Raw genomic sequence first — 25,939 nt, forward strand, 5'->3', positions numbered from 1 at the left:
CGAACCGGGTAGCCCGAATTCGTGGGGCAGTTGGTCGGTCGTCTATAGGCTGGCCGGCTACTTGTTAAGCCCAGGCGTTCCAGTCACCGGCATACGATGAATACTCCCCCCATAAAATGGTATGTTAACGACCCTCTAGCGGACCGCGTCGCATGCTGCTTTGCTCGATGCCGTTATACTTATGTTTCAGCTTCACGGATGCCATAACTCTGTTCCGGTACAAAAGTTATTGAGACTTGGTCAGCCCCGTAACGCGCCACGACATAGAGTGATCGGAGATGCCGTTGTGGGCTACATATATTTGCCTACCCCAGAGTGTGGCAACTTTGGAATATCGTACTCACGTTATCCACTATCCCGAGTGGAACCTCAGAGCACGAATCTCGACTGCATCATGATATCGAGAGAAATGGGATGATAAACTTATCAGCGACAGATTCGATTCAGGACGGTGATAGCAGCATAACTGCTCGATCATGGAAAGTATTCTCCTCGTGTTCTGAACTAAAACTGTAATGGATTATTAACTTCACACCTGGTTACATTTGCAATCTCTTGTGGATGATTGACGTTGTGTGACTGCAGTGGGGATGCAGGGCCGTCGCTACACATTGGTGGTGTCTGTCTTGCCCAACCGTAGCTTGCCGCTGTAACGTTGAACTTGGTTACGGGCGCCTTGACAGCTGAAAGGTGTGCCTTTTCCGTCCGCGTCAGGACAAGAGCGAGCGCAGATGCATCAACTAGCCAGCTGTGTACTATATGTACAGTGCGGGCGTGAAACATGCCCAATGTCAACCTTCTGTTCTCATTGCAGATCATACAAGGATGATGCATCGGGGTGCAGGGCAACTTGGACGCGGCCGTTTCGCAGGCATGCTCGAGCAAAAGCGAAGCTCGATGCTAGTGCTGCAGAGGCGGGAGCTGCCCTCCGTCCATGTAGGACTAAAACCCTAGCGGCTATTTTAGTTGTTCATGCTATTCGAGAATTCGAGTCCGGGCTCGTCATCGTCGTTAATGCAAATTTCTTGGTCGAGCTACGTCGGCCGGGGAATGCTGTGTTGCGCTATCCGACTTCAGATTACCATCAGATCTACCACGCGGCAATTGCGGTGAGTGCCGGAATTTCGACATGTGGGGATGGTCGATACTGGAGCAACCATCATCCTTGCGTCCAGTTTGATTGATGGCGCCAGACAGACTAGCCAAACGAAGCTTGTCATTGATGAAGAGACCTTGGCTACAACAATTATCCTCAACGGTTGTCTTGTCGCATCTACCCGCATCTGCAGCCACGGTTTGGCGTGTCCGATCGGCCTTGTCAGCAAGCACCTGGGCCGATAAAAAGATACCTTCGACGTTGCATCCGTACTCCCGCCGCAACGCACCGGCACCATTCCGAGCCACTGCCGGAAGCAAGACGTGAGATGCAGCAAGAGGACAGAGGGAATGGAAGGGATGGAACGGACGGTCAAGAACAAAGTTTCCAAAGCCGTTGAGAATTCGAAGTTGTTTCATCGGTGTAGTACTGTGTATTGCGGAAAGCTTCATTCAAGTCAAAGTCCGCTCCGACTACGAAGGACGACGTCGTCCAAACGTCTAGCCTCTCCACCCTCATCAGACTGACTGCATCTGTCTGCAAGTCAGTGCATGGGTGCTAAATGAGTTGATTGCAGCTAAGACAACCCTGCCATGTGGGCGTTGGCATGCAAGTGCAAATGGTGAGATTGGAAAGGGTACCTCGAGGTACTTTGAACTTCGTACCTCGTTCCTCGTTCCTCGTTCTTCGTTCCTGCAACTTTCCCCTCCTGGTCGGCTAAAGTCTTGGCGACCACTCCGACAGCTTTTGGAGTTTCTTGTCTACCGCAATCCACTTCTTCTCAATGCCTGCGGTTACTTGTCATATTATCAACCACGGCCCGCGAGACTCATTTATGAACCTTGAAACTTCATATCTACCAAGGATTGTCCGTAAGGTAGATTCTTACCACAAGACAGACAGTCTGACGGACCACCTGAGAGTGTAGGTCGTGACCGAGCCACTGAGAAAGGCATCTCATAATCGTCGGGCTCGGTCTTGTTTCTTCTGCCGAACGGAGTAGCTCGACACACGCACACACGCACACACGCACACACACAAGAGCTGCATGCTCGTGGACGTCTTCCCCCACCTTTTCTTCGAGCTGGCCATCAGTCCAAACGCACAACCAACTCACCTCTTTTTCTCTGGCAGACCACGACAACCACCTTACTCGACAATCCACCACACAACCACTACAGAGGAGACAGCTCATTATTACCTCTGGTCGCAACTTCCCAAGGTCGCAATATCCAAGTCGACCCGCGCCGCAACATTCGACTAGCAGGGGGGCCCATGCTCCCTATTCGCTCTATGCGAACACGCAGAAGTGTACGTTCGTACTTTATTAGCCTTGGGGTACCTCCATATCCGCCTGAATCAGATCGAATTGTCCCTCAATTTTCCGTGAAAGCAAAAACGCATCACCTTGCCGTTGCTGCTGCGCCCCCAACCCTTGCCACATTTCCACCGATTCGCCTTCTTCTCCGGACCAATGCCCACGCCCAGCTGATTAGCATCTTGTCGTCGACCAACCCGTCGAAGTCGGCGCAAGTGTGTGCTGTGCTACACCCCACGCATCTGACATCACCACCACCACCACCACCACCACCTAGAGGCATATCATGATGGAGCCAGCGCCTTTGAAGGGGCTCATAGCCAACATTCCGGACTGGGTCAAACGCCTCGATGATCTCAACGGCCAAATCGAGCAGCGCCAGCGAGACCTGGCCAAGCTCGGTCAAGAACACAAGCCCGCTTCCACCGCCCGGTCTCTCAGAAATAAGGGCTCAACAGAGTCATTGAAGCCCAAAGAAGATGGAGCAGCATTCCCTCCAGCTGCTACCGAACGTCGAGACCGAGATACGACGCCACCGCCAGCGTTACCAGGCTATCCGGCGCACAACGCCTCGGACCAGCAACCACACCCTTCGAGTCCTGCCAGCGATACCAAGTCGCCGTCCACAATCCAACGACAGACCAACGAGGTAGTGGCGGCCGCACGGAAGCGCGCTCAGGCGACTGTCCAGAAGCGCCAAAAAACAGAATCCATGATGAGTAGCGAAGGCCAGGTGCCTGCATATAGGTCTCGGAGCATGATAATAGTGTATTACGACAGCTACGTGCAGTCATTTTTTGAAGAGCTCGTCAAATTTGTGTCAGCGTCGCGGAACATGATGCGAAAGGCAAAGATGGCGGCCAAGGTCGCCCAAATCAAGCGATTAGCCGAACTCGAGATGCCCGAGGACGGCGACGACGATGACGACGGCGGCGACCTGCAACCAGGCGATGCCTTGATTGCCGCAGACCCCAAACTCGTGGCCGCCCGGCCAAAGGACAAGGCCGAAGAGAGCTTCAGGCTACATTACCTGAGCACGCGCGATATGGGCCCGACGATGCGGGTGACGGGCCCCAGCTTGGTCGCTATGCGCGGCACCGATCGCTTCGGTGGCGGTTTGGGCTTGTTTGGCCAAGGCGGCAATGATGTCTACGATGATCTGGACAAGGGACTCGAATATGTACAGAGCATGTGCGAACATGCGGCTCACCAATTTCTACGCGATGGAGAGTGCAGTGCCGAGATTGAGAAAATCAAGAAGCGGCTCGGGCTGACCAAGGAGGTGGCCGATAAAGAAATGGAACGCATACTCAAGGAGAATCCAAATGCTCTCAACGAGCCTGAACCTACCAAAACTCGAAGTTATCGGCCTATGAGCATGCGGCGGGATCCCAGCGGTGCGTCACACTTATACCCTAGCAAACGGGCCATTTTGGAGGTAGATGATGAAGGTGTCCAAGACATGGATACCTTCACAAACTTCATAACACCACTTCAAGTCGACAGGGCTGATGGGTAGTCGTCGCAGCTGCGTAGCTTGCCTGCACGAGGCATCTGATATCTGATGACGACGTCTGATTTGACGAGCGACGGAGCTATATACCGAATTGACTACTTATGCACATATGACGCATGTACTACTGTTGGACGGCTCGCCTGCATAGCATTGCGCTGGAGTTGGCATAAAGGATTCACCCATAGGCATTTTTGGGGACCAATTCCGACAAGCTAATTGGAAGTATATACGTAGTATGCACTTAGGTCGCGGCACGGGGAACTTGGGCAAGCAAAAGCCGATTACGACCGCTGCACTGGACGTTCACCGTGATTAGCATACGGGGGTATAGCTAAAGCTGAGGTGTCGGCAGCCAAGGTACCCATTAATGTGGGGTTCCACAGCACGTGGCTCGGAGGTTGGATGCCATGCCACAACGAGACCCAGCTAAGAAGTTGGTTCCGTTAGAAGTGAGCACTGCTTAGGAAGTCGGGGGCCGGTAGCTTCTAATATGCAGTGGACTGTTTGGACTTTGGGCTATTGGGCAATGGAACGGAACGGAAGCCGATCTTCCCACGAGAGCATTCATCCCTCGCCTCAGGCCCTTATGTATCTAACTCTGACTGCCAGGTAGAGCGGAGGTACCTCCAATCAAGCAGTCTCTCACACGTAAGCAGCTCCTGGGATCTCGTGAACCGAAAGAATATAAACTGGCCTGGAAATTACATGTTATCTTTGATGATTGATACACATGGGTAAGCATCCAAAGTTGTGTAGCAGGCATCATCAGACCAGCATACGTTCAACCTTCACGGACGAATCCCAATGTCGCCAGAGTCATCCGGTCAGACGAGCGGCGCCGGGCCGGCCAAGAGCTGTCCCGGCACAGAGGTTCTGTCTTCCTCAAGCTGGACTTCAGGTTCCTGCCGCACTCCTTTCCTCCAGACGCTTCGATCGCCTCTCATCTTCCCAAAGGCGTACACGTTGCTGTCGAAGCCATCGTCCATTTCTTCAAGCGACCTCCCCCGGCCCTCCTGGAAGAACAGAAACACGTGGGTCATAGCGGCGACGCAGAAGGTGCCGAAGATTATGTATACCCTCCACTGGATATTCTGGAATGTCGGGGACGTAAGGAAAGTTAGGGAGAAGTCACATGCCCAGTTGGAAACAGGGGGACAGCGAGACGCTCTTGGTACGGACGTAGAGGGGGGATGGTCTCGGACGGATAGATCCAGCCGATGGGGCTTTTATGTACGATAGTTAGCGTTCCTGATTGAGTGGTCGGAACTGAGCGGCGTAGGCGTTCGACTCAGCCCCATGTACAGGCATGTGTGGCGATGGACAGATAGGAGCAAGCAATGATAGCTTTTGAGGGACTGCCCCCAGGTACCACCCACGTGACGGTCGGTGTTATGTCCAGTGAGACCAGCCATATGGAACATGTACACGATGTAGTACGTCAGCGCATTAGTACCGCTGGTGGTGTCAACAACGCTGCACTGTGCCCAGATATGCGCAAATATGCCACAATGAACACGTACAATATTCCGAGAGCTGGCCACCTCAGCCCAACTTGTACGTGGGCACTGCCCTTCAAGCCTGGTCTTGAAATCAGGATACGGCGAGCTTCTTGTTGCGAAAGGGGGGTTTAGCCCATTGTATTTTCTCCCGCACAAGCTGCAACTCAGCAACAACTTCAGGGTCGGATGCATCTCCTTTAGCACGCAGTAGAGCGAGCACTTCCAACGCTTCATCCCATCGACGCTTGCTTGCTAGCCAGCGGGGCGACCGAGGCAGGAATAGCAGGCAACACGCCAAGAGAGTTGTACGACACGAAATACACGATCAAAATCTGTAACAACCGAATTAGGTTCCGCATCGAAAAGGGCGGGCTCGCTGGCTCGTGTATCATGACATACTGCCCATGTTATCATCCATTGCTGCAACGCAACGAGTCGACCGCATAGTGATGGCGGGCTGATCTCGGCGATGTAAATGGGGCTACTGCAGAAATCACATCAGCATGCCCAAGCAAAACGCGAATGGATGGCTTCAGCTCAGATGTGTATACTTGCCCTGACTCGACAGCATCCCAACCGCAAAGCCGTCGATGATACGGGAGACGAGCACCATGGGCCGGTTCTGAACGGCGCACATGAGTGTACTTGCGACGAAGAAAGTGATGCGGCCATAGAACATTGAATCACGACGACCAAAGTTGTCTCCAGTCCATGAAGAGAAGAGGGCGCCGAGTAAGGAGCCGCCCGCCATACTGGCGGTCACCGAGTCGGAGTTGTCAAAGAAGCTTTTATACTATTTACGTCTTCATTAGCATCCGTTTTGGCAGAGTAGCAATATTGAATTACCTGCAGTGTTGTCAATATCGCCAACTGGTGGCAAACCGTCCTGGGTTAATGGCCATGCATTTCTTGGGGACTCGAGGGTGCTGACCACGGACGATACATCGAAGCCCGTGCCTATTGTGGCCAGCACACTGGTGACGCATAGATTGGTGATCACGGGCTTCATTCTGGCGATTTCATGCTACCGAAGCCAAACTGTGGGTATACTAAGTGAGTAAACATCCACAGTGCCAGACAGCTTCGAATCTCCACTACTTTGTAGGCAGGACCCGATGAAATAGAGTTGCGGAACAAAAGCTTGACGGCCTCTATCCTTGGCCCACCAGCAAATGGCAGACAGCGCAGACTTGACCAACAGTCTGAAAATGGAAGCAAGACACTTTAGGACCTCTAGGACCGTAAAGTGAGTTGTAAGCTGACTAATTAGCTTGCTGTAGTGGACACTCGGACAAGCCGGCGGCCGCAAGACGAAGTGAGTTGTTTTCCCGCATTGCACCGCATTATCGGATTTGGGAAACAAAGCTGCTTCTCCCCGTGGACAAACTTGACAGAAGCACAGCTTATTTTCTAGGGCATACCACTAAGAAAAGATGGGTCCAGGGTGCGGTTGGCGGGAGCGACACAGTGGAGCTGGAAATGCGGCAACATTTAGACACAGTACGAAGAATTTGGAAACGGAAACCTGGTCTAGCTTTCGTGTTGAGTTTCCCACTGGATTACTCGCAGCCGTTTCGTGACTTCAGATGTGAAGGTTCGATGAAGCGGTCGTTCCCATGGGTCATACATATACTCGAATAACGAAAAGGCTAATCTATGAAGCAGCTTACTACCCGCAATTGTGGAGAGAGGCGGCCAAGTCGGCGTGGTCGCCATCTTCGCGATGGAACCAAGCCGACAGGTCCAGGGTTTGGTGGATGTTGGCAGCAGGGTCAAACAAAACAAACAACGTTCGGATATTGGTTTGCCCACTGTTACGGCGCCTCTAATGTGTAAGCAGGCTGTCGAACATGCCGGCAGAGAATACAAATAGTGCACGATAACGCAAGACGCTGCCGACGGGACTATCCATAGGTGAAGTGCGACGAGCGGCCCGGAGGCTGCCAGAACTGTAGCCGACTGAGCTTGCCTTGTCCGAGTGCCCAATACTGCCAGAGTAGTAGTCTTCAGCCCGGTGGGATACTCAGGGATGCTCGCAGGAACCTGCTTCGCACTCAATCTGGCCTGCGCAAGTTGAGGACTTGCAGGCCCTGTAGAAGCTGCAGAAACTCCAAGACACGTTGTTCAGGGCACGTCCCATTTGTCTCAGATGCCAACAGAGACAACTGGACTGCTTGTATGATGACAAACAGGCACCTGCTTCGGTTGAGGCTGTCGCCGCCGAGCTCGGTAGCTCTCACACGCCGCCCCTAGAGCCATTGGACAACTTGCAAACCCTCACCCCAGCGCGCACGCTGGCCGAGGCGAGCCAAGCAGCTCGGCAGGGTGACCGCAATGCCTCTGCAGCAAATCATTTCGGCCAAGCGCCGTCCCCCAAGTCTCTCAGCTGGTATTATTCTAGTGCATCAATGACTGCACGGGATACAAGTGACTGATCAATATAGGCTCGTTTCGTCTGAGCTGCCCGATAACGATGGGATAACTATTCTTTGGAAGAGTACTTCCCCAACATCCACAACCTCCGTTGCTTCGGCTTCGTTCACCAGCCCACGTATATACAACAGCTTCACGACCAATCCCGTATCATACAACAACAGAGCGCCCTGCTGCATGTCATATGTGCTCTTGGAGCCAAGTAAGCTGGCTGTAGCGGCACTTTGCTCGTGATGGGCTACCAGGTGACAGCCTTGTTAGGTTCTACGCTTTGAAATGCCGCGACCGCATGAACCTCCCGAATGGGTTCGCCATCTCCCTCCCAACCCCCTCCCAGGCTGGTAACTCATGGGCGAAAAGAGCCAAGGTCATGTTAACCTCCGACATGAACAACGTCTCAGTTCAAATACCATGGTATAGCCGAGTTTCTTAAATCATGTCTAGTCTGCATGACATGTCCTAACAGTACCCTCGCAGACAACGGTTCTTCTACATGAACATGACTTAAGGGTGGGAAGCTACGCCAGCGCCTTTATGCTTACTGGCTTGGGCGTGCGCATGGCAAAAGCATGGCAGATCAACCTGGAAAAGTCCACCGATGTCCTTTGCAACGGCAGTTCGGACGGCCAGCTCCACTGGTCCAGCCGTGCAGCCAGACGACGTTTGATGTGAAGCATATATGTCATGGACGCCTGGGTAGGATCAGGCGTCCATGAACTCACCCTCATCAACGAGTGTGATATCAAAATCCAGCCGCCCTGCAACGAATTAGCTTCATGTTGCAGGTCCCATGCGTGGTGGAGGTGCTCCAGCGGGGCGAATACCTGCCCTTTATATCTGTTCAGGATCGAATAAAGGGGCCCGTCGATATTTTGAATCTTCAAGCTCATTTCGTCAGACTATGAAGTCTACGAAGAAGAGTTCTCAGGTTGGTTAACCTGGTTATTGGGTATTCCCACTTTTCTGACTCATATGACAGCTTCGTGAAGCACCTGGACATCACCTGGATGCCGCAGCTACCTGACTCGGAGCTTGCGGCTTTAGAGAAGGAGCTGCTCGTATGGTGTGAGGACCTTATGAGTAGCTTGCGATTCTCACGGACCGCCACATATATGTGCAAAGAGTCGTCGCAGCTGGGCGGGCATCTACTCTTACACATTACCTATCATCAGACGCTTTGTGATCTGACTCGTATTGGTATAAAAGAGCTGTTCCAGATCTGTCAAGCCATCGCGTTTCCTGCAGAGTAGGGGGGTTTTCTCAAGAGAGTTCAGGACCGATGTTTTGAGCATGCCACAAGTCTTGCTCTTCTGGACGCCACTTGGTTTCCTATCGTAGCACATGATTCGTCGAGGGTCATCGTTCACTATGTATCTCAGCAGCTGGGGACGTCCAACGATACGGGCAGTGCCGTCAGACGCCATGCCGTGTCGTGTCTCCAAGCAAATATTCGAGCTTTGAGGAAGATGATTCCGATGTTGAGTTTATATCAAAGCCGGATCCTCACTTCATCGGACAGAAATTCGAAAAGCACGCCGCAACGTCCAAGATGTTAAGAAATGAGGGATTTGAGCTTGCCAAGCTTGCCGAGCTTTCCGAAGTGTAAGCCCCTGAACGGGCTACCATGGCGCAAGACAGCATGAAGTAAGTTTCGAGGGACTCTCATAAATCCTGGTCTGAATGATTTGTTGAAACTACTGACTCTGGAACCGCCCGTATCCTCTCGATTCACGCCCGAACACGTCCTCAACCCCTCGGCAATATATCGCATGGCACGCAGAGACATACAGGACAACAAGAAACACGCGCCAGAACGCAGCTCTTCATCTGTGGCAATTCCATCGACTACAGACTCAAGCAACAATCGAGCTTATGCGGCAGCCAGCCCCGATTCCTCTCGGATTCACGGCCTACGTTGAGGAATCGCAGCTGTTGACTGGGTTGTGGTTGGAACCAGGGACGGGCAACACGATCGCAGCAGGTGATGTCCAGCTCCCGAGCAGTTTTGACAACCTACAGGCGTATCTCCCTCTCATGTTCAACAACTTCAGCCTTCCATTTCCTGGATCATTTGGTGACCTAGCACCCAAAGGCAATGGGACCCATTTCGGCCACACCGGCGTAAAGAGCTACCTACCTCCTCCTACCAGTACTTCTAATATTCCAGGCAGTCCCCAGGCCTTTGCACCTATGGATAAATCATCTTCAAGGTGGGCTGTTTGATATATGGTCAAATGATGTTTATCCCCCCCATGATCCTTTTCATGCTGTGATCCAGCCGGATTGCCCCTTCTAGCAGGGACTCCCTTGTCAGCGCTGTTGGGGGAAAATGTCACGTCGCATACACGAGCTGCTGCTATACGAACTAACCTTGGAAGCAAATTCCAACGGTCTTGTGACCTGTTGAGCTGGGTCTACCTACCTGGCCTACCTTAGGCTTGTCCAGATTTCTGGAACTGAGGAACTAGTACCCCATAAGCTTGTGTTTTTGGGACGATAGCACGCAAAACTGCCCGGAGACTGATGTCAATTTGAAAGTACCCGACTACTGGCCCACGCGCTTTGTCGCAACCTGGTGTGGCGCCTCGACTTCCCCTCCGCGGCCGACATTTCCGGCTTCCTCTCCTGGGAAGACACATCCGCAACGCTGACACGAGCCCCAAGATGATCGGCAGCCGTCCGCTGAGGGATTACTTCTCCCGCCCGAGGAGCTGTACGATCTTGAGGCCGACCCTTTTGAGCGGGTTAATCTCGCCCAGGACCTGGGTTACGTATGTGCTGGTTCTTAATAAGTTGAGACGGGATTTGGAGCTCTGGCAGCGGAGGTGCAAGGATCTGTGGTCGTGTCGCGATGAGGTCTCGGTGTTACTTGTGAGGCACCATTTGGATGCGGACATGGCTATGCCGGATCATGGCGACTGCGATCTTGATCGGTTGGAGATGGAAGGGATCCGATGTAAAACTTTAACGTATTGTTCCTCTGGGGTCGCAGGCATCTCCGGCTAAATGATGGCATGAGTTCGTGCTACTCACATACGAGAGCACGACTATGGCCCCATGGTGCTGTGCATGTTAGAAGCTACTGTGATTTGTTTTGCTTGCACGTGGTGCGAGTCTTTTGTCATTTACATGAATTACTATAATAGTACATGGATGTGTTGAGAGCCTGGGTGACCAACCCGAAAGTGTTCGCCCTATTCCTACCCCTTCCGACTCCATGTACATGCCTTTTAGAAGAAAGTAGAAAAAGAAAAGGGTATCAGTACAGGCAAGGCGAGAATCCCCCCAAACAGTCGCTTGCATGCTTATATGCAACTCGCCCACCTACCCACTCTCGCCCGCGAACAGACCGGCAACAAACTCCCCTTTCCCCCTACCAGAACACATCTGCCCATCCAGTCCGCATCGTGAATCTTGATGGTTCTATATCACGCCTGAAAATGCTTTGTTTTATGCAAAGTTGTTGTTTTCGTCCACCAGATGCAGGAAATAAAACCAGCCAGCCCGTTCATTTCACCACGCTCTTCCTTAGCACCTTTCTACCCCTTTTCGTACCCAAAGAAAGTGACCGCCGTCGGCGCAGCAACCGGGAGCAGTACTAATGCCTCGAGTTATCGCTCTGCCACGACTCCGAAAAGCCGCCCAGCATGCTTCGGCTCCCCCCCTCCTTGTCGCGGTTCTTCTCGCGCATCGACGAGGGTGTAGAAGTGTGGCCCTCGCTCTTGTGTTTCTTTCCGCCTATCAACCCGCTTAGGAACTGTCGCGGGTTGATTCCGTTGCGGCGCAGCGTACCCCCCGTGTGCGATATCTCGGAGCTGTCCGACACTTGGCGTAGCGAACTACCATCGCGATTGCTCCGAAAATTGAGATCGCGAAAGATGGAGCGATCGCCACCCTCCTGCTCACTACCGGATGAGCCAGGAGCCCGGTACGGATCGTTCTCCATCCAGGCTGGTTGGTTCACATAGGCCAAATGGGCGTGGTCAACGAGCGACGTCTTCTCGAGACTTTCCGTAACGTCATCCGTGAGAATCGACATCGTCTCGGCCGCGCGAATGCTCTCGATCCTAGCCATGCAATCGTCTGATCGCTTTTGAAGTCGAACGCAGGCATCGTGGAATTGCGCCAGCTCACCTTCTAGTATGTGCGAACTGGGGTCGTTGGCATGGTGAGCTTCGAGCCAGAGCTTCACCAAAGCCGCATAGTTTCGGGGGTGGTCAATCAGGTATGGCAAAGCCGGGAAGCCTTCTCTGGAAATCGGTGAAAGACGGCCGAGGATGGTGATAGGCGTTGTGTAGGTGGCCGGGAGCGTCACACCGTTACGCTCCGCAGAGATGGAGCAAACCTGGTCGATAAAGTCCTTGAAAGGCTGTCTCTGGTGGTTGAGGAACTTATTCATGGGCTCCATGAAGCTTTCTTTCTTGCCAAAAGTCGCCAGGTTGCCTAAAGCTTGGAGGCCCTTGGCAATCAGCGTCAAGGTCCGCTGAGCTTTCGGTCGGGGGTTGTCGCGCAGTAGGCCAAATAGCTTCGGATTGAGGATGGCAGGGCAAATGAAGCGCAGGAACAGAAACCCAGACACGCTCGTGTACGTTACGGTCCGGAGAAAGTCCCCATAGCGGTCTTCGGCTACAGCCCTCACGTACTTCAGAATCTGTCGTAATTCCGCCGGGAGCTTTGTAGCCGAGCTTGCAATGCACTCGAAGACTTCATTCGTCAATTGCATCAACTGCGTCCAGTGTTGGTTGATATCTTCTCCGCGGACTTTGATCGGGTCTACCTCGCAGTCTGGATTGATCTCGTTGATCTCGAAAATCTTGTCGCTGAGGATCTCTTCGAGGTAATCTTTGCCCAAGCGTCGCATGTGGCACTCCAAAGCTTGCGTCAGGAGCGAGTTGCCACGGAAAAGTAGATTCGCTTCTCCAGCAAGCGACTTGCCCATGTCACGAACAAGCAGCTCCCTCTCGCTAGCCGAGGCATTAGAGTCGTTGGACTTCAGGCGCCGGCTAAAACGCATCTTTTTCATGCTATTTGGGCCGCTGAGACCATCAATTTCCTCTTCGACCAGCGCCATAAGCCATTCGCTGGATTTGTTTGTGACTTGAAAGATGTTCAGAAATAGCTCGGCAAGTCTCCGTAACTGTTGGGGCATAGCCGAAGCTATTTGGTTTGTTAAGCCAATGCTGAACTTATGTAGCAGGTCCGAGAGCACTTCATAGTCTTTTGTCATGAGCACAACGAGCTCTTGGTGGTTGATCTTGACGAGCATGCTTCCGATCGACTCATTCTTCTCATCTAGGATCTGTTGCCACTGCTCATGGTCTTTACCTCGCTCCAACTTGTCCAACTGTATATCGACAGATCCACACATGACTTCCGTCAGGTTTCCGGTTTTGGGCAAGCCTAGCGAGGCTTGAAGCTGTTGGCTGAAGCCCTCGAGGTTGCCATCGACTCGTTTAAGGACGATCGATAGATATGGTAAAGCGGTGGCAAGCTCTGTGAACTGGGCCGCCTCTCTCCAGAAGGGGTTGTTCGTGGGTTGCGTTGTCGTCCGCGCTCGCACTTCACCGTCTAGGATCACCTCTGCAAAGTAATTACCGCTGCCAGCGTCACGATCACCTCGACCATAGCGCTCGTGCTGTTCAGGTGCAGGATTCACCGTCCGAATCTTTGCCTCCGTGAGCCTTACCTCTATGGTCTTCTCTAAGCGGAACATCTGTCCATCAAACTCGGTTTCGAAATTGGTGATCTCGGAAACCTGGTCGGATCCTGCCCCGATGCCGTACAGATCCGGTACGGCAAAAGCCCGCAGGAGGACAAACCAAACTTCAAACAACACGCGTGAGTCGAGTGCAATGTAGACGGGTCTGAAGATGGAGAGTTGGCGGGATGTGGAGGAATAAATGGGGAAGATGGCAATGCAATAGGTCTCGTCAAGGACAGATTTGTCGAGCTGTTGCACAGCGCAACGAGATAGTTGAGAGAGCTCAATGACGGATAGAACCGTGACATCGTTCTCCGTCATCAGTTTGAATTCGCCGTTATCTTGCAATATGCACGAAACCCTTCTCCAGGCTGTAGCTGAGCCCCGCAAGTCGCGTGTGGACGGCCGCTTGACAATGGCGCGGGGGGAGTTGGCCACACCTTTGTCCCACAACATGACCTTGCCAACCTTGATGATGGCGGCATCCTTAGAACTCGTAGACCCGGTGGCTGATGAACCGCGCCGCCGCAAATCTGGTCGTCCTGCCACGGGCGAGTTGTTACCCCTACCGCTGGGAAGCCGGATTCCACCGGGCTTGAGCTGTTGCCAGCAGAGAAGAGCAGCAAGCCATAGATCGAATTCGGCAGCCAAAAGCGGCCTAAGGAGCAGTTCGATGCCCGCTTTGGAGTTGGCAAGCTCCAAGCACTTTGTGCCCGATTCGGGAAAGTCGACAGGGAGCACCCTGCACCCTCGAAGGTCCGCAACTATGGGCATGTGGAACGGCGCACTCTGGCCAGAATCGAATAGTAAGCTGCCCCTTTCCTCGTCGATGTAACATATACCACGATACCATGGGCCACCTTGCTCACTCTGGTATTCTACTTCGCCTCTCATCCGCCCGCATAATGTCTTCATGAGCAGCAGTACTTTATTAGAATCGTCGGTCGGGATCGGAATTGGTAGCGAGTCCACAGAAGGAGGCGGGGAAATCAATGGTGAGGTAGGACGAGATGATGCCCGCTTGATCAGTCGCCTGTTCGACAAAGACGAGGACTGGCCCTTTTTGTCCCTGGACGACGAAACGGTTATTTTGAGATCGGGCGGCGGTGCGGGCGTGATAGAGGGATATCCCACGGATTCGACATTGGTGACGGGGGGGACGCGGCTGCCGTCGACGTCGGTGAAGGGGATCGAGCCCGACGAGGAGAGCGAACCCACTCTGTGCCGAGATGTAGTTGACGAAGCTGCTGTCTGTTGCTGCCGAAGGGCGAGCGCCGTATCCATTGTTTGGGTGCGCGCCCTGACCGCCGTACTCTGGTGCTGCGGTGGACTCGACTCGGAGCTATCGAAGGAACCGCCGTATGCCTCTTTGAAAATGACTCCCTGCCGTCTCCGCTCCCCACCAGGTATCGGCCGGGGCGATGTTTGGGGCGACGTAGTGCCGTAAGCCCGGTCCAGTGGTGCTTGTGTTATGTTTGTGTCCGTCGTGGCGTGCCCATGCTCGGCGGGCTCAGGTGTGACAGTACGAATGGTGCTGCGACTGGCACTAGTTCTGAAGTTGGATCTATCCCCCCCTCTCTCCCTCTCTGAGCCTCCACGAGGGAGTGTGATGGCTGTACCTTGGGGCAATCTTCCAACGTGTCCACCACTGCGCGTCCCACCGTCCATTCCCGGCGGGAGAATGCCATTCATCGTCTGGTTTGGCTGCATTTATACCAGCGATTGAAATATATTCGCATTTGCCTTTCTCGGGTGCGGCCAAACCAAAAGCATAACGGGGAAGCTCTATGTCGTATTCGATGTTACATGTGCATGCGCCTCGGCCATCCACCTCTTTCTCCAGTAAGATCCCGAGAGCCAGATTCGTGATTCGCGTGCGTGCCCGTAGCCCCGTCGTCATGAATGGCGAGCGCCTTGCAGTATGTCCCGGAACAAAAGTTGCGGCTGCCGGTAGTCTATCATTCTAGGACTCGCCGGTCTAGTCTATTCTTGCTGTAATCGTCGTCGGCGTCGATATATGCGCATGGCAGGGGAATGTGCAAAGTTCGGTCAGTGGCCTCCGAGAGCGAGGCTTTTTCCCTCTTCAGCTGATGGGGTATATTTTTTTCGCCAATTAAGACATCACCAGTCCTCCCTGACGTCCCCAGAATTCAACACGTGGGACTGTCCGGACCCCAAGATCTAGGCACCCCCAGGAACTAGTCTAGATGCGATGTGCGATGTGCGATAAATCTCGAGGAGGGGCTGGCGTATTTGTCGGGAGAAACGCTAGCCTGTCAGGTTGGGCGGTGGTTGTTTTGGTCGCGCGCGGGGATCTGAATTCTATCCTTTGACTCGTTGGTTCGAAATGCACGAGAGCGCAGCTACGGAAGCTGCGAGGGTCGGAGGAATAAGACCTGCAGCAGCAGAAGGTGCTCGAGTAACGGGCGCCCCTTTGAAAGACCAAAGGGGTGCAATTATTCGTTCGTTCGGGGGGACGTAGGTCGGAAAGCAGCAAGCTGCCGAATGCAAATTGCAAAGGCGATGCACGACGACGAATGGGGAAGTCAGATGCTTGAGGAGCTACAATGGGAAAAAGAGATGGCTTTGTCTCGGCTTGCAGGTTGCAGCTGGGGTCCAGCTGGAAAATAGTGATTTCGCGACCGTGGTTTGAAAGTGTCAGCAAGGCGACGGGAACACTATTTGCGAGGCGGAGGACCCAAAAAAACAGAAACAGAGGCGCAGCGCAGGGTGAGGAAGGATATCGAGGTGAGGTCGACGAAAAGATTAATGAGCAGACCGCAAGTAGCAACTGGCTTCTAGAGGAATTGGGCACAGCACGCCAAGGTGCTCAAGTGAGCAGCATCAACCTGCCCAGGTCTACGGGCAGGCTGCTAGGATGATGGTGTATTATTAGCATGCTCTCATATATTATGCTTCTACTGTCTCGAGAATTGCCTTCGCAAGGTCAGGACAGGGTAAGATAGTCATAACATCGTTGTGTTCCTTTTCCTTCCGAAATACCCTGGGCGTACAAGGGGCACAGACTGGCCGTCTAAATTGTTTCGGTAATGAAAGCTGCATATGCATATACTTGACCTGTACGTATTATCTTGTCAGCACCAACCGCGCAGACCTATCAGATGGACGAGACAGCCGGTACCTCAGAAACCACATCCAACAAGACAACTCGAAACATATGTTCAGCATTGTCTCTTCCACTCTACTTCGAAACGCAGAGCAGGCCCGAAGTGCCATGGCCATCCGGGGATACGTGCACGAGTCGGATCGCTACCTTCTCCCTTCATTTTAGTTTATTGATATATTTACATTTTATCCTTTTCTTGCTTTGCTTTTTGTTTCTATTGTAAGACAATTCTGTTTGCTGTGATTCGTGTAGCTCATTTGCCGTTCGACCACAGAGCGCATTGATCAACAGACAGACAGTCTTGTAAACCCGTGTTTCCTGGTCACTGGTAGTGGTGTTGGCCTGGTGCAGCGGTGTGTGGACTCCTGTAAATAACTTCTGTAAGTATTCAAGATTTCGACAATACGAATTTCCACTACATCAACCGGGGAATGAAATACGTCCAGGGAGCTTGTCCGCAGGGGAGGCGACCACATCCGTGCCCTCGTACTGCCAGTGGCCAAAGGACAACCAGTTTCCCAGGCCAACCAACTTCTAACCGCATTGACCACCTTTTTGCATGCACCCCCATTTTGCAGGGAATTTCTACGCCTCAACAACACGACGTCTCTCAATTTACCTCGCAATTGCTCCCTATCTACGTACAAAATGGCTAATCCAGTGGAGAATAGTCTGGACGATTTTGAGCAGCGAATCGAACGCGCTAAATAGCTTGTCCGTCAGGGCTCTTCCCAGGCCGTAGCAGCTCATCGGTACGGTATCAAGGGGACTACACTGTCCTACCGTATTCGTCACGGTAATTCGCATCGCGACGCCGCCTCCAGGCAACAAAAGTTGACTCCAGAGCAAGAGGAGGTTATCGTGAACTGGATCCTACACGAAGAAGTGTGTGGACGGGCTCCTAGCAAGCGTTATGTGACCGACTTCGCTGCCGAAATCCTCCTTGCTCCAGGGGATAACAATACACTCGGCCAACACTGGGTGGATCACTTCGTTAGCCGCCATCCACAGATACGTACCAAAATTGGGCGCGTCGTAGATGCTAGCCGAGTTAGAGCGTCCGATTCGACCAAGATCCGAGACTTTCTGGCTGGCGGAAGACTGGTATATGGCCCCTAGGCTCCGAAGGACTAGTCGACGTATCTTGTGATCCTCCGGAGCCTCATACACCAGATCCTCCGCCTCATATATCACCACCTTTAGTTGCTTTTACTCCTCAGAAAGCGCACCAACTATCTAGCCAACTACAGTCGATAGAGAAAGCCGAGGGCCGGGTATCTCGTAAGATTCGTACCCTAGTAGGCAAGGCGGGCAAGGCCCTTACACTCCAGGCCGCCGAGAATGCCAAATTACGTATCGAAAACGAGCAACTATATAAAGAACTCGATAAATACGCTCCAGATATACACCAGCCCGTCGAGCCAGACCCGAATAAAGTATTCGTTAACTTATCAGCGATCCGAACAGCCCAGGACAAGCGAAATAAGCGAATACGGCCTATTTTACCCGATAAGCAGTTAGAAATTGATACTTTTCTCGAAGGAAGGGTCCCTCCTAAAAAGAGGGCTCGAAAGAATATATCTAAGTCTTCGGACACTTAAATTAAGTATGTTCTGTATATAAATAATATGGACGAAGTATTTAGGTTGATTCAGTTAGACCCTGCAAAATGGGGGTGCATGCAAAAAGGTGGTCAATGCGGTTAGAGGCTTATCAACAAGTTTGATCCATACTTAGATAGGTACTTTTGTCAAGTATGTGCGCTGCCTGCCGCGACCACGCGACGCAACCGTTACTGCTTGCTCCGCATCTCTTTGTTGTTGACCCCCGCCTCCCCCCATCTCCCCCCCCAAATTCTCAAAAGAAGGACAGTGCTGACAGGCGGACAGCTCCAGCCGCATCAACGACATCCAAACTCTCGACTCTAGCCTTGCACGATGGTGAATGGATATGTAGGATTATTCCTCCCTGTATTCGCAATTTTCCTGACTCGAAACGAGGTTAGCTGGCCATCTGGCGATCCCGCTTTCGCAACCGCTTTTGCGAATTTGCCGGCCGGAAGGCGAGCTAGGGAATGTCCCAGGCGTCATGCAATCCGCGTGGAAGTCTTGCCAGTTGCAACATTGAGCACAACGCAAACCCCACAGAAAACACTTGCATGCTTCACGGCACGTCCAATGATGTTTGTGGAGTGGACCCGGCACATCATGGCTGCAACGTGACCAACGTGGCCGCGATCCAGAGCCTTGGAACCGTCGCTCACGTTATCTCGGGAATGTATACAACCCTGTGGTCGGTACTGACTCAACGTCCTTATGGGGATAATTGGCATTTCGTTCTTTGGCTTCCTCCACAAGCGATTGGCCTATTTTCTATCAACCTGGCTCGGTCCGAGATGGGCAGCAGGGCAATCAATCCGGAAATCGCCCGAGCCGGGGAAAACAAGAAAGAGGAATCTGGTTAATTCCGGGCCAGCTTGAACCACCTCAATTTGCTCAAGACAAGGCCTTTCTTCAGCCCTATGTGTGATGCACGTTCGTGACTCGTCAACAATATGTCACATCCAAAGAGTGGCTGTTCAATGGAGAATCCTTCTCGAAGAAAATTATACTCAACAACTCTGTAGGAGTTACCTTCATGTAAGCCTAGAAAGACCGGGAAGGAGACGGAATCGATGACAGCAATGCTCAACAACCCTGAACACACTTCGACGCAAGACAGAGCTGAACAATCAAACTTACAATCGGATCAGAAATAGCCGCGTCTAGTTCATGAAAGTTCAGTAGATTAGGACATGGGCAACTAGGCTAATCATGAATCATTACATTGCGAACCGAGGGAAAGACAGTAATCCATCCGTCCCATCTACGGTCTCTCCATCAGTCCTATCACTCACTATGGGAAATGCCGGAGACATTGGAAGGGTTGACATTACAGCCAACAGTGAATCCTGATCCCATCAAATTACCGGCGATTTCTCAGCAGTTCTTTCCAGCCACGACCGACTGGACCAATGCACCACCAGCAACCTGGAGTCATCGTGGCGCCTATAGGTTGGACAAATCGCAGACTCTATGAACAAGAACATAACCCACAACCAACTACAAGCATCGAATAGACCTCCTCTGGGAATCTTCGAAAACTAGAGTTTACCGATGTTGCAAGTACACTTGTGGTCTGCAGCCAATGTTGTCTGCCTTGATTTTTGGTCATGACCGTGTAGAACCATCACGATAGTGTCACTTCAGCCAACTATGGATAAGTCGAAGTCTTTGGGGAAGTCCAGTTCCCTGCATGTTCAATGCAGCATAGTCCGTTTTGTTTGTCTGTGAAGACTAACAATGTCTTCGCAACCTCCGGAGCAACCGACTCAACTCACAATGTGTCAATGGAAAACAGAAAAGTGCCACAGCGACCCCGGTATCCTCAATGTCGATGTATTTCACCAAAAAAAGCCGACGGAATATTTTACCAGATATACAACTTGGCCATGCCTTTCACAGCTTGCTTGGTCCCTTCATCCGCTTGCTGTTTCTTTTTTCGGGATATTGATACGAAACAGCCCCCTGGTTCCCGTCCGTCATGCGGAAATCATGAAATATCAAAACTTGGCCTCCAATTCGACCTCGGAGCCTAAACGGAATGCGAGAATCGAATACATCGCCCTGAGTAAAATGAAGCTCCATGCCAGAATCATATCTTCCAACTCCAATGCCCAAGGCCCAAAGAAAGCTCAAACGGTATCCACGGGTTCAGTCAAAAACAAAAATGACCACCGCCGCTTTCGGCATGTTTCACTTAGGCCCTTCTAGCCATACCAAGCGGTTTCATCAAGCTGCAAATATTGAGTTCAAGCGAGACTATATCAGTAAACAATCCGCTTCTAACGGAACGGTCCCTCGATAGGGCTGATGGGTAAGCTGCGCGCTGCGCTGAGATCAGCACTACCAGTTCGTCGCAAAGCCTGAGACATGGTCTCAATGTTCAAGTCACCACTGCTGCAAACACCTAGGGTATTTTTGGTGGAGGTGGCAGAGCTGCCCAGAGGTTTTCGAGACGGTGACATGTCCAGTCCCTTGAAAGATCCTGATTTGCTCGTGGGGGGCGACATCTCTGGTCCTTGGGATGAAATAGGCGACCTGATCGGTGAAGGCGAGCGGTTGATATTACCTGAGTTCAAAGAAGTCAAGCCGGCAAGATGCATAGACTCGCGACTTCCTCCCGCTCCTCCGTGAGGGCCATGTTCTGCCTGGACGACGTCGGCGAAGGAGATGAAACTCAAACGACGCACGTCGGCCGAATCGAGCGAACCGTAGTTGGACGCGGCTTCTTCCTTTTCGGCCAATGATGCCAGCTCGTCAACCCATGAGCTCGGCGGCATATCGTATGGAGACGTTCCAGTTACGGTCACCGATGCAGGCTGATGAGACGCGTGGGTGACAATTTCGACACTGTCCGGGTTCAGATGGCCATCCGTGATAGCCTCTGACGATGCGTCGAGAGCTGGGGGAATATAGTTTTCAACCTGGATATGGGAAGGGATCGCAGGCGAAGCGGGCATAGCGACGGCGCTTTCTTGGACATCGCGTTCGAAAATTTGCGATCCGGCGGGCGAAGCAAGTCGTGGAGACCTGCCAGGCGAAGACGGTATCATGTGTGGGGTGTCCAGCGGGGTTGGCGATGTGGTCGTTGATCGATGTGAAGATAGCTGTGTCATGTTGTTGGTAGGGGGTGAACTTGGCAGATTCGCATCCGCTTTGGACACTGTTTTCGCCATAGTTGCGGTGTTATCGTCGGTCTTTTTCTTTCCAAAGCCAAACAAGCTTCGCTTCTTAGGCTTGGCCTCAGTCTTGCCCGTCTCCAAGTTGGTCGCTTTCCTGCTGAGTGGAGCAGAGCCGGATGCCGACTCGGCGGTTGCAGTGTGGTCTATTTCCCTCAAAGAAAGCCCGGGTCCCTTCTGTATATCTGCTGCAGGAGCAAGACTCATTTCGTCGAATGGGATCGAATTGGCGGAATTCCAGGTGTCAGGATGCACAGATATTGTTGGAATCTAAAGGGGCGCGAGTCAATGTCAGCGGTGATCGGATGAAATGACTGGTATGACGATGCCGGCTTTCGAGCGTCCGCGCGATAAGCGGAGGGGTCAGATCCTCGTTGCTTCGTAGCGGTCTGCAAATCCAAGTCAAGGCAAGAGGCGCTATTCCCACTCAATCTGCAAGTAAGGTATTGGATATTCTTTCTCCGAACTTGTCGGGTTCAACGAAGCTATCATTTAAAAGCAAGCAAGCACTTACGTTTGCTAACGCGCGGGTGGAGATGGAGACTTGGAAGTCACCGACCGCCTGTTGACCCGAGGACTCTTGCCGTGTGCAGAGAATCAAATAGCGGATGCGGTACGACGCAACTCCTTCCGGGAAAGATGGACTTGCAAGTCAAGTCTTAGTTAACCAGACTTCGCCGTTTAGATGAACAATGCTTGACTGTCTTGAGAGCTCAAGTCGGTGAAACGGCAATTGCGAGGCGGGGTGAGGCGACCGTGAAGGGTGACACTCTGGAGACTGCAAGTCGAGGTGTGTTTTAGATGCGCTGGAAGTTGCACGGCTTCCTGTGTGTATCCTACGGAAACAGCCACTGTTGATCAGGTGGTTGGAAGAAACTTGAGTATTGTTGCGAGGTGCGACGGACGTTGAAGGTTTGAAGCAGTCTTGGTGCTTCTAAAATGGAATTGCGCGATCACCCGTACTTGACGTAAGACCTTAGAAAGATTTTGAGTTCTCACGTTGTTAAGGGCCCTACTGATGACTATGATAAATGGGGATGGCAAAGCCAAGGACGAACAACGGACTTCTTTTGAGATGCGGCCGCAAATATCGAGGGTGTAGCAATGCATGCGAATATGTCAAACAATTCAAATGGCCGGCAGATCATGAGGGTTGCGAGGAGGCTATTTACGTCTCGTGACTTGACCGGATGCATTAAGAACTTCTTTGTCCCGGGGACGGTCGTTTCCAAGTTGAGGTCCCTGATTGTTGGCCACGCCGCCTGTCACTCGACACAAACTGGTTGGGCCGGATGGGAGCGATGACGAATTATTGGGTCTATCACGGCCCAGCGTGTCGCATAAATCAATGCAATCAATGTCAGGGTGCTGAAAATATCGACCAGCTTTGGAAGAAAGCCCAACACAGCCCAGGCTCCGACCCTGATGCAGTCCTATTCCGGCTCATCAACCGCGCCCAAGCCAGTCTATGTAACATATGCTGAGCACTCCAGTCAAATGGGTTTCCGAGTATCGCCGTCGTCCTCTTGCACCAGCATGCGCAACCAAGGCAGAAATCCCGACTCCCCGCCCTCAGCTTCGGATTTGGTGTATTGAATTTCTCCGATAGAATTAAAGTCCATTCTTTTCTAGAGAAGCAAGTAGCGCTCATTATTGTCCATCACCGATATGCAAATGCATTTAAGCATTTGGTTAGCTCGATCGCATTGTACAGAGATGAGAGGATACTGTCCCATACGATCCAATGGTTTGGTATTGATGGAGTGAGGGGAAGCCCAATCGAGATTGTCAATCCAGATAGTCATTCCAAGCCTACTGCCCATGATGCCCGCCGCGCAGGAGTTTGTGTGGCCTGTGCAACCACTACCCGTTGACTGAGGATCGGGCCGTTCTTTCTTCCGCAACCAATCTTCGACATCCAAATCGACGCTTTTTGGCTCTCAAGTAGGTGGTAGCTCCAGAAAATTCGAGTTGAGCTGGGCAGAACGATGTCGCGTTAATAAACTGCCAGCTCATTCCGCCTCACCAAACACCAAACATCACTCCTTCAACAAGTAGAGCACGGAAATCTCCGTTTCGATCCCAAGATGGAAGCCCGGCAAATCTTGAGACCATTCTGCTCCTTGACGAGCACAGTCATACGCACGACGCGGCGATGTCAGTCCACGACATCACGCACGAAAAAGGCCCTCAAAATCCGCCCCGATGTCTCCTTCTTGACGCCAAACAGCGAAGACCATATTATCTTCAACCCCCCTTCGTCAGCGCCATCCGTCTACCACACACCTTTTAAATTTCTCCCGAAGTCGGACCCGCGACGTCAAGCCAACCTCACCCACTTGCTGCGCACCTCGGATCTGCATAATGCACCTCTCCCACCGCCGGCTGGTAAGCTTGCAGAAATCAAGCCCAGAAGTAATGTGACCAAGGAGGAAGTCGAAGAGATGCGACAGCTGAGAAACGAGAACCCAGCGAAATGGAGCGTTGTACGGCTGGCCGAGAAATTCCAATGCACTAAGCTGTTCGTCATGATGTGCTGCCAGGCGAGCGATGAGCACTGGAAGAGCGAACGGGAAAGGCTAGAGGCTATCAAGGCCCGGTGGGGGCCAATGCGGACGAATGCAAGAGAGGAGCGCCAGAAGCGCAAAAAGATGCTCGCTCGAGGCGAGTTATAGTGAAGTAGTGTAGGAACAGAAATGCTTGAAAAATCCGCGGGAGACTGTACAGGATCTGCGCAGTACATTAAGAGCGCATTGGATGGACTCGGAGTCACATCGAGTCGCCGAAAGGGGGCTCGTAAGCATCTGGCATTGCCAACAAGGCGTTAAAGGGCTCGGGTATGCCATCTGTCATATACCAGTCCCCATTATTGTACAATCATATATGTTATAATAGATCTGGCCCCTCGAAGGTTTGAGAACTTGTTTATACAAACAAGCCTCGTCCTGTGACGGAGAACCGACAAGCTTGGGGTCCAACCTTCAGATCACCAACTACCCTTAGCTACACTCACAGGTGTACCGCTTGACACCATGCTATGCAGCCTATCCCATAATTGCATATGGGTAGTCAGACACTCGTTACGTCGGAGAAGCGGTCTTCGCCGTCTCATAGTCTTTCTTCCCAGGAATGACTCGCCAGCACCAACCGCACCAACTCCGGGCCTGTCCGCTGACTTCGCGACCCAATATCCGGCCACTGTTTTTCTCGTCCTCCCATTCGGGCACGCAGGCACCTACGCGGACCATAGTGACCCTGACCGTCTTGACCACGCCCCCTATCCCCTCGATTTCCTGCCGGGTATATCCCGGACCCAGCTGCGGCGACGGAGTTCTCTGCGACCCCGAGGGCGAAGGCGTGACCCAGGGCGGCGAGGGCGGCGAGCCGCGCTCCAGCTCGCGGGCGTCCTCGGCGTCGCAGTCTGTCTCGTGCTCTTTCTCCTTGGCGTTGCAGCATTCGCTGTCTCGTCCGCAAATTACGCCGCGGTCGCCGTCGCCGATCCCGGTGCCGAGCCCACCGAGTACTTCGCCGTACTGCATTCGCCAATTCCATAAGCTGAGTATCCATCAGCCACCAACGTTTGTTGCATTTGCGACGAAACTATGCGACTTACGATTTGTAATCTCCATCTGCACCCCTGATACACCTCCCACACGGTTGGCACAACCAGACGCCGTCGCTCTCGCACGTGCATATTTCTCGTTTCATGACGGGGGAATCGGCGGGCGTGCTCGCCAGCAACGGCGGCTTGACCAGAGCGCCGAGGGTTGCCTTAGTACATGGTACACAAAGTCGCCGGTGTCGATCGCGGACCATAATCGATGCCGGAGGCTTGATCGCACAATTCTGCCAAAAGAATCTCAATCAGCACTTATGATTTTCTCTGCGCCCGTAAATAGTCCACATTAAAAACGCGTGGACTCCTCCGTCGTGTGCAGCATGTAACCTACCCGACACACAACCCTCGAGCACCGTCGACACTCCGCAACCAAATCCCTGGCGCAATGCCCACTCTTGCCACTGTAGCTGTAGCCAGCGCGCCCATCCTCATTGTAGTAGTAATTGCCTGCGCGGGCACGATAACGGAAGGTGTCCTCAGGGTCGACAGCGACGTCTTCGTTCTCGCAGTGCAGGGTATGGGCGACGAGGGGGTTGCGATACTGCAGCAAGCCCTCGCGGACCTGGCGACAGGTGCGCGACAGATTATCGAGCGAGTTGAGGTCCAGAGACGATGCAATTGCCATGGCGACCCTGCGTGGCGTGCCGTGTTAGTGAATCCCGCCACCCCCCTCTCTACGAGTCCAGTCTGAGCCTTTATGTGACCAACAACTGCTCGAGAGAGGGGGGTTTTGTTACAGCGCATACAGAGAGAGAGAATATAAGGGTTGGCCAGCCTACGGATAGCATCCGAGAGCCTCCGTCATCCCATTCCTATTTGGGTTCTCGCGAGGCCGAGGGGGCGCCGCATC

At 52.6% G+C, this 25,939-nt stretch overlaps 11 protein-coding genes across 11 annotated transcripts; 6 read left to right on the top strand and 5 right to left on the bottom strand.

Moving 5' to 3' along the window:
- Positions 1-2,496: 2,496 nt before the first annotated feature.
- Positions 2,497-4,305, top strand: BCR38DRAFT_196296 (uncharacterized protein). The gene is made up of 2 exons (XM_040854056.1): positions 2,497-3,811; positions 3,943-4,305. The coding sequence occupies exons 1-2, from the start codon at positions 2,701-2,703 to the stop codon at positions 3,948-3,950; spliced, it is 1,119 nt and encodes a 372-aa protein (XP_040716529.1). The 5' UTR covers positions 2,497-2,700; the 3' UTR covers positions 3,951-4,305.
- Positions 4,306-4,337: 32 nt separating this feature from the next.
- Positions 4,338-5,051, top strand: BCR38DRAFT_409084 (uncharacterized protein; the record flags this gene model as incomplete). The annotated part of the gene is made up of 3 exons (XM_040858336.1): positions 4,338-4,379; positions 4,544-4,578; positions 4,670-5,051. The coding sequence occupies 3 exons, from the start codon at positions 4,338-4,340 to the stop codon at positions 5,049-5,051; spliced, it is 459 nt and encodes a 152-aa protein (XP_040716530.1).
- A 13-nt stretch (positions 5,052-5,064) lies between these two features.
- On the bottom strand, positions 5,065-5,899 carry BCR38DRAFT_196341 (uncharacterized protein). The gene is made up of 2 exons (XM_040854058.1): positions 5,829-5,899; positions 5,065-5,761 (listed from the first exon to the last, which is right to left on the bottom strand). Exon 2 carries the CDS (start codon positions 5,661-5,663, stop codon positions 5,157-5,159), a length of 507 nt encoding a protein of 168 aa, XP_040716531.1. The 5' UTR covers positions 5,664-5,761; positions 5,829-5,899; the 3' UTR covers positions 5,065-5,156.
- On the bottom strand, positions 5,660-6,180 carry BCR38DRAFT_409085 (and other transporter-domain-containing protein; the record flags this gene model as incomplete). Its single annotated transcript, XM_040858337.1, has 3 exons — positions 5,660-5,761; positions 5,829-5,913; positions 5,981-6,180. The coding sequence occupies 3 exons, from the start codon at positions 6,178-6,180 to the stop codon at positions 5,660-5,662; spliced, it is 387 nt and encodes a 128-aa protein (XP_040716532.1).
- A 421-nt stretch (positions 6,181-6,601) lies between these two features.
- Positions 6,602-8,534, top strand: BCR38DRAFT_409086 (uncharacterized protein; the record flags this gene model as incomplete). Its single annotated transcript, XM_040858338.1, has 7 exons — positions 6,602-6,675; positions 6,710-6,929; positions 7,095-7,261; positions 7,558-7,818; positions 7,874-8,064; positions 8,108-8,276; positions 8,372-8,534. The coding sequence occupies 7 exons, from the start codon at positions 6,602-6,604 to the stop codon at positions 8,532-8,534; spliced, it is 1,245 nt and encodes a 414-aa protein (XP_040716533.1).
- Positions 8,535-9,386: 852 nt separating this feature from the next.
- Positions 9,387-10,412, top strand: BCR38DRAFT_196365 (uncharacterized protein). The gene is made up of 3 exons (XM_040854059.1): positions 9,387-9,506; positions 9,575-10,072; positions 10,241-10,412. The coding sequence occupies exons 1-3, from the start codon at positions 9,487-9,489 to the stop codon at positions 10,296-10,298; spliced, it is 576 nt and encodes a 191-aa protein (XP_040716534.1). The 5' UTR covers positions 9,387-9,486; the 3' UTR covers positions 10,299-10,412.
- Positions 10,306-10,901, top strand: BCR38DRAFT_196304 (uncharacterized protein). The gene has a single exon (XM_040854057.1). The coding sequence runs from the start codon at positions 10,527-10,529 to the stop codon at positions 10,866-10,868; it is 342 nt and encodes a 113-aa protein (XP_040716535.1). The 5' UTR covers positions 10,306-10,526; the 3' UTR covers positions 10,869-10,901.
- Positions 10,902-11,460: 559 nt separating this feature from the next.
- On the bottom strand, positions 11,461-15,255 carry BCR38DRAFT_484812 (uncharacterized protein; the record flags this gene model as incomplete). Its single annotated transcript, XM_040863793.1, has 1 exon — positions 11,461-15,255. One exon carries the CDS (start codon positions 15,253-15,255, stop codon positions 11,461-11,463), a length of 3,795 nt encoding a protein of 1,264 aa, XP_040716536.1.
- Positions 15,256-20,573: 5,318 nt separating this feature from the next.
- Positions 20,574-21,677, bottom strand: BCR38DRAFT_457553 (uncharacterized protein; the record flags this gene model as incomplete). Its single annotated transcript, XM_040862053.1, has 1 exon — positions 20,574-21,677. The coding sequence occupies one exon, from the start codon at positions 21,675-21,677 to the stop codon at positions 20,574-20,576; it is 1,104 nt and encodes a 367-aa protein (XP_040716537.1).
- A 1,629-nt stretch (positions 21,678-23,306) lies between these two features.
- Positions 23,307-24,372, top strand: BCR38DRAFT_196427 (mitochondrial ribosomal protein subunit L20-domain-containing protein). The gene is made up of 2 exons (XM_040854060.1): positions 23,307-23,414; positions 23,482-24,372. Exon 2 carries the CDS (start codon positions 23,558-23,560, stop codon positions 24,143-24,145), a length of 588 nt encoding a protein of 195 aa, XP_040716538.1. The 5' UTR covers positions 23,307-23,414; positions 23,482-23,557; the 3' UTR covers positions 24,146-24,372.
- A 178-nt stretch (positions 24,373-24,550) lies between these two features.
- On the bottom strand, positions 24,551-25,714 carry BCR38DRAFT_409090 (uncharacterized protein; the record flags this gene model as incomplete). The annotated part of the gene is made up of 3 exons (XM_040858339.1): positions 24,551-25,025; positions 25,084-25,316; positions 25,421-25,714. The coding sequence occupies 3 exons, from the start codon at positions 25,712-25,714 to the stop codon at positions 24,551-24,553; spliced, it is 1,002 nt and encodes a 333-aa protein (XP_040716539.1).
- Positions 25,715-25,939: the final 225 nt, after the last annotated feature.

The sequence above is a fragment of the Pseudomassariella vexata genome (assembly GCF_002105095.1).
Source record: "Pseudomassariella vexata strain CBS 129021 chromosome Unknown BCR38scaffold_6, whole genome shotgun sequence".
In the NCBI taxonomy this organism is placed as follows: Eukaryota; Fungi; Ascomycota; class Sordariomycetes; order Amphisphaeriales; family Pseudomassariaceae; genus Pseudomassariella; species Pseudomassariella vexata.